At 31.7% G+C, this 7,217-nt stretch overlaps 1 protein-coding gene across 1 annotated transcript in view; it reads right to left on the bottom strand.

Moving 5' to 3' along the window:
• Positions 1–237: 237 nt before the first annotated feature.
• The window catches only part of LOC111083927 (ADAM 17-like protease), an 8,465-nt gene continuing 1,485 nt past the window's right edge, over positions 238–7,217 (bottom strand). The window contains exons 2-7 of the mRNA XM_022380673.1: positions 6,701–6,706; positions 6,049–6,167; positions 4,651–4,720; positions 4,391–4,523; positions 2,601–2,702; positions 238–327 (exon numbers count right to left, since the gene is read on the bottom strand). Coding sequence (XP_022236381.1) covers positions 261–327; positions 2,601–2,702; positions 4,391–4,523; positions 4,651–4,720; positions 6,049–6,090 — 414 coding nt within the window. The 5' untranslated portion in view covers positions 6,091–6,167; positions 6,701–6,706 and the 3' untranslated portion in view covers positions 238–260. The remainder of the gene's footprint in view (positions 328–2,600; positions 2,703–4,390; positions 4,524–4,650; positions 4,721–6,048; positions 6,168–6,700; positions 6,707–7,217) is intronic.

Below are 7,217 nucleotides of genomic sequence, written 5' to 3'. Positions count from 1 at the left end.
CGGAAAACCTTTAGAATAGTACTAGATATGATCGGAAAACCTTTAGAATAGTACTAGATATGATCGGAAAACCTTTAGAATAGTACTAGATATGATCGGAAAACCTTTAGAATAGTACTAGATATGATCCACAATAATTAGAATTCTATCTTACATCTCTTGTAAAAAAAATCTCAACAACATAGGTCTCAAAAAGAAATCACACATTTTTAGGCAATTTTTATCATCGTCCTGGAGACAATAAGTCTCACATACAAATCTTACCTGTCTAGGCATCCTTTATCATCTTCCTGGGGTTTAGATTCTGGGCATTCAGCAGACCTACCAGTAAGCATCAGTTAAGGGACAATAACATGATAGACTAGGTAATGTTTTCCTTATATTTATAAAAAAACAGATGTGTTGTAATATCAAGTGGCTTAAATCTGCATCATTTACCCTATGAAGACCAATAAGCACCTTCCAGGTGTTGAGTACATATCAAACTTTAAATTTTAAGTTAAAATAATAATTCTAGCTTAACAATTTTTAACACTGAAATATTTTACAAGTGAGATTTTATTTAACGTACAAAGAAGATGCTAATTCTATTCACCAACAATTCTTCCCTGTAAATAATAGTTATTAATTTTCTTTATAATTTTTATGGCCATCCCAAAGTATGGGTTTTATTGTAGTATTGGATAAGAAACAATCATACCTTGTAAATATAACTATCTATTTCTTATTTCTCATGTGATTATCTTCCTTCTCTGTTAGTAGTTTTATTACTACAGTCAACACTTAAATAAGACTGAAGAGAGCAGATTACGAGCTATTTACATCAACACAGAAGTTTAGAAAATTTAGAAACAAACCATACATATATATAGGAAATTTTTTCATAGATGCTTTTTACTTCCTGAAAAGAGTTTTATCTTGTTAAATTATATCTGTTGGAAAGCTACAGAAATTTTCTTCAATGAAAAGACATCAGATAAGCCTAATTAGGTTCAACAAGCATGGAAAAATGTCCTTACTGTTAAATTTATCATATTTAGACAGTGCAAACAAATAAAATTATTTATTGAAAAGAAACTATATTTAGGAGCTATGAATTGTTATTAACCAAGAATAGTGTTAGCCATTTTGAAATGCAAGGTCCTAGGTCACCATTATGTGGTTTTTCTTATCATTCATGGGTAGAAATGTTGACTACTGTAATCAGCAGTAAAACAAAATACATGGCCTGACTAACTAATGAATGAATATTTGCTGTAAAAATTCTTACCAATGCTATAAGTGTGGCTACCAATTTGGCCACCAATTTTGATTTCATTTAAGTCGCACACTCAGTCCTATTTTGGCTGAACCTTTTTTTCACACCTAAGGTGTTTTGGATTAGATATCAGGACTTGTTGTCAATATGCACCAACAAACCACAGCGTGTAATAAAGTTACACTCAATAGTAACCAACATTAGCTTTAGGATAGCAACCCTATTATTCAGAACAGATCTTTACTTTACAGAACCAATCAGTGTTAATAACTTCCTTTATAGTAATGCCAAGGAATTTAGATTAACAATTTCTTGTCATCAACCCCATGCATTTGGTACAGCCGTATAAAGCATCATCATTATTTATGATAATTGATAAGTTAATATCACCTGATACTTAATTCTCTTTAATTAGGATAATTTCATAAAATTTGTCTCGAAAAGTTGGCAATCAATAACCAATAATAACCATCCACCCCCCTATGATCCTTTTGAAAACTTGAGCTAGAAACTGTTAATCTAGTTTGCTTGGCCTAACCAATACTTGTGTATCTGCTCGTCCTTTTACCTTATAGTTTTGCTGCTCTAAGTCAGCTGTCTTTAATCCAAATGACAAATAACTAAAAATGGTCAACTTTTACTCTCAGGTGAAGCTGTAGGAAAAATGGTAGACTGATATTTGATGTGACTTTTTACATAGATGTGTGCAACAATTTTCATTAAATTTGAGTGGTTGTTGTTGAATAACTTTGCACACGTGGCTTATATTTACACCACATCTAATTGTAGGTTGTAAAGATCTGTCAGTGTACCAAATCTGAAAAAAATCTATAAAAGTTAAGTATGTTTTTCTATCAAATAAAGTTTCTGTACTTTTGGTGTAAAGAAAAAATAAAAAGGAAGAAACTAAACAAAATTAGCGATATCTCAGGTATTTCCTAATGGATTGTCTCCAAATTTAGTATGTGATAGTTTGGATTACAACAGTTCAAGCTACAAGAGGTGGAAAATTGCTATAATTTAAACTCCTGTTAATAACAACACAGAGTGTCCTGCAGGTTGCGCTGCTAGACACACTACCATGAGTCTGGATTAATTTTCCATGCAATTTTGATAAGTATATTCATCATTGTGAGACTGAAAAATCACTGATACTACCCCTCTGGTCTGGAAAAGTTTAAAGTAATATCTAGACATAACATCAACGTAAAGTTATAAAAAGTATATTTTTCTCATAAATATAAGTAATGCCATGTTTTCATACAATATTTGTATATATTTCTGTTAGTCCTGTAAATTAATATATAAAAAACTTCCATTAGTACTAGAACGTAAAGGATATTTACAATATGCTTCTTGTTTACATGCATTTCTCTGTGCCTGTCTACAGATGTCCCCTGTAATAATCAAACGGCATCCCCGACAGCATGGAGAATTCTTATCACTGGAAAAAAAAAACTAATAAGCTGAAACTTCTACAGTATCCACTAACAGATAACTCAACCGTTTAATCAACTTCTACACTATCCACGAACAGATAACTCAACCGTTTAATCAACTTTTACACTATCCACTAACAGATAACTCAACCGTTTAATCAACTTCCACACTATCCACGAACAGATAACTCAACCGTTTAATCAACTTCCACACTATCCACAAACAGATAACTCAACCGTTTAATCAACTTCCACACTATCCACAAACAGATAACTCAACAGTTTAATCAATTTCCACACTATCCACGAATAGATAACTCAACCGTTTAATCAACTTCCACACTATCCACGAACAGATAACTCAACCATTTAATCAACTTCCACACTATCCACGAACAGATAACTCAACCGTTTAATCAACTTCTACAGTATCCACGAACAGATAACTCATTCGTTTAATCAACTTCTACACTATCCACGAACAGATAACTCATTCGTTTAATCAACTTCTACACTATCCACGAACAGATAAATCAACCGTTTAATCAGCTTCTACACTATCCACGAACAGATAACTCAACCATTTAATCAACTTCCACACTATCCACGAACAGATAACTCAACCGTTTAATCAACTTCTACACTATCCATGAACAAATTTTTCAACTATTTAAGTACTAAACTTTTAACCTACTGAAACTTTATAAAATATTTTTTTATTAAAATCCAGAATAATTCTATTTTATCTAAGATGACGAAAGCTACACTTGTATCATGATACACTAACCCAGGTCAATATCAAAACTATCATATCATATTGCAATGATCTTTTAAGCAACAACATACAGAAAGTATTATTAATAAAATAAAAATAGCTTATGTATTATGATAATTTCTGAATAATATCACAAAATATGATACAAAAGTTTTCAACTAAAAAAATTTAATGATTAAATTTAGCATAATACGATTTTTAATATAAAAAAAACAATACTGTTACAACAGCAGAGGTCACGCAATGCTGGGAGCATGTGCACTGAAGTTTCTAGAAGGATCGTGATTTAGTGGCCAACCTCACAAATGTCCCAGCGTTTGCTAGATGCCCTCTTTTTTAGTATATAAACCAGAGAAAGATTGAAGAGAAAGAATCGAGTCAAGCGAGCAGTAGGCACCGTAAGTAAAGTGTGTGAATGATAGCGTGTGTTTATAAAAGTAGTTAACTTTAAAGTAACTGTGGAAATTAGGTGTATTACAAAGTTTGTAACAAGAAAGAATAAACTAGTTTTAATTAAGAAAGAACTCGTATCGCTGAAGTTTCTCAGAAAACAAGCAGATACGTAACAGTATTACACAGACCTGCATATAGCACTGATACTAGGATTAATAACAAAACACTACTACACAAACCAGTACACATCACCATTCCTAAGATTAATAAAAAACAATACTACACAGACCTGCACACTGCACCGTTTCTAAGTTTAATAAAAAAAACAGTTACTAAGATTAATAAAAAAAACACTACTTCACAGACCTGCACACAGCACTGTTTCTAAGTTTAATAAAAAAACCACTACTACACAGACCTGCACACAGCACCATTCCTAAGTTTAATAAAAAAAAACAATAATACACAGACCTGCACACAGCACTGTTCCTAAGATTAATAAAAAAAAAACAATACAACACAGACCTGCACACAGCACCGTTCCTAAGCTTGCAGTCGGTATCACAACAAGGGTCATTATCTTCACTGCCAATCAGCCCTGCGTCACACTGCTCATTTTCTTCGACCAGCGAGTTACCACAGAACGACGCTTCTGGCTCTGAATGAAAAATTAAATGTGCTATATGATGTAGCAGGAAAAGTTAGTTTGGTATTCGTTAATTCATACAACATAGTTTACACACTGAAGCAAACAAGGGAGAAAAAACGAAATGTTTTGTGCATACCAGAGAAACACTTTTGAGCTTTGGCTTCAAGAACAGCAAAGATGGACCTTCTGCTACAGGGAGAAAACATCTAAAAGAAATAGAGAAAAACGAGTGTGACAAACTATGACAATATAAAACTATGAGATTCTAGTTATAATAAACATATGCTTGGTACTAACAATAAACACGGTTATCATTTTCATCAGTGGATAATTTTTTCTCATTCCATCAGTGGGTTTGATGCTAAGAACATGTTATTTTACATGGCAAGAAATATAGTGGTAGATACAAGTAACCTGTGACGATTGTAAAACGCTCCGTCAGCAGTAAGTTTATGGACTTAAAATTCTAAATTTGGAGTTTGATTCCCCTCAGTGAATGAAACAAATAATTAATTGCACAGCTTTGAGATAAAAAAACAGCTGCATTCGTGAAAACAAAAAACAAAGTTTGTTGAATTTCAGAATCTTTTAAAAACTATCTTACAGCATGTAAAAGTACAGAAATTTCTGTTACTTCAAACTATTAACATTTGGAAAATATGATACTGTTGTAGAAATCAAATTGTCAGAGAAAGAAACTAAACAAGCAGAATCTGATGGACTTAGATATAAATCATGAGTGTGTGTTAACTACACCTAACTTACTGACTGTCTCAAAATTCATGGACCTACAATGTGTGACACATCAATGGAAAACTGTACACAATAGATCTTAATTTTACTACATCTGGAAATTCCTCTACATGAGCTCAATAAATCATCAAAAAGACAACAACAGTAATTAAACCCACTACTACTATACTATGTTTAAGAATAACAACAACAATAAAACCCACTACTACTATACTATGTTTAAGAATGACAACAACAGTAATTAAACCACCTACTACTATACTATGTTTAAGAATGACAACAACAGTAATTAAACCCACTACTACTATACTATGTTTAAGAATGACAACAACAATAAAACCCACTACTACTATACTATGTTTAAGAATGACAACAACAGTAATTAAGCCACCTACTACTATACTATGTTTAAGAATGACAACAACAGTAATTAAACCCACTAGTACTATACTATGTTTAAGAATGACAGCAACAGTAATTAAACCCACTAGTACTATACTATGTTTAAGAATGACAGCAACAGTAATTAAACCCACTACTACTATACTATGTTTAAGAATGACAACAATAGTAATTAAACCACCTACTGGTTAAGACTGATGTGTTTAAAAGTAGCTCTAACGTTACTGTGATACTTCTTAACTATCCTTGAAATGATCAGGTTCTGCTGGTTAAGACTGATGTGTTTAAAAGTAACTCTAGCTTTACTGTGATACTTCTTAACTATCCTTGAAATGATCAGGTTCTGCAATAATCTGGGTTATAATCCACAACAGATTACCTTGTTGTTTCGGTCATAACCACTAACAGAATATGTGTACATTAGAAAAGATCCACCGTGCCGAGAGTTGGGGGAACATTCTGGAATGTCAGGATCATGCTCACTTCCCCAGTTGTGGCCTGTTTGTGTTAATAAGTACACATCATAAGACATTCTGTTAGTTCCTGTATATTAGGTATTATAATTCAAAATATATATATATATTATTTCATAAGAAAAGTATATAAATTTTGACAGCAAAATGAATGAAGAGTCAAGTTAAAACAGTGTTTACTGAAGAGTCAAGTTAAAACAGTGTTTACTGATATAAAATTATTTGCAGCTCTAAAAATATGTGAAATACAGAATTAAATCATTTATAATGATATAATGACCAGGTTAAAAAAAGATTCTTAGCAAACTTTACAAGGAGAATGACTAAATTTGTGGTGGAACCTACAGATCTGTACATAGACCTACGTGAAAATCAGCAAAAATTGAAAGTATTTTGTTTGCTATCAAATGAGTAATCTGTTTTATTTCATTAATTTCTATGATATAATTTGTCTCAAGTTTGTTTTGACAGAAGAAAATATTTTCTTTCATCATCAGATTCTGTTCCATCACTGAGAAAACATGAGACAAACAAATAAAAGGATGACATTTTACTTACCAAATTCTTTTCCATCGATGTAGGAAAACATGTAAAGAAATGAAATCAAAAACACGTTAGAAACATGATTCTAGCAAAAGCAATTTTGTCAGCTCACTTCCATAAAGCCTTGATAAAAGACAATCATTTCTGTGAACAGGTGAATGTTGTTACATTATTAATTAAAATTAACGTAAGATTCAAATTCAGTGTGATATCGCAGATGGAACTTTATATCGAGATATTTAATGAAATGACATAAATACCTAGTGTTTAAAAGATAAAGCATACCAAGTAAATGAATGGAATTAACAAAATTTGTGGCTCTTCAAATAATATATGCTAACAAGAGACGTATTTATTTATAGTTAACACAATACAAATCTATGTGAGTATTAAAGGCTAGAAGAAAAATCTCAAACAGATTAATTTAATGTGTAAAACAAAAATCAACAGCATTCTATATATTATGTCAGTTTTAAATAAATTAGAATACAAAGCCAATGGCACGGATTACAGACAAAATTGTGGCAAAGCC

The sequence above is a fragment of the Limulus polyphemus genome, unplaced genomic scaffold (genome assembly GCF_000517525.1).
Source record: "Limulus polyphemus unplaced genomic scaffold, Limulus_polyphemus-2.1.2 Scaffold12198, whole genome shotgun sequence".
Taxonomy (NCBI): domain Eukaryota; kingdom Metazoa; phylum Arthropoda; class Merostomata; order Xiphosura; family Limulidae; genus Limulus; species Limulus polyphemus.
This window is presented reverse-complemented; position numbering and strand designations above follow the sequence as displayed.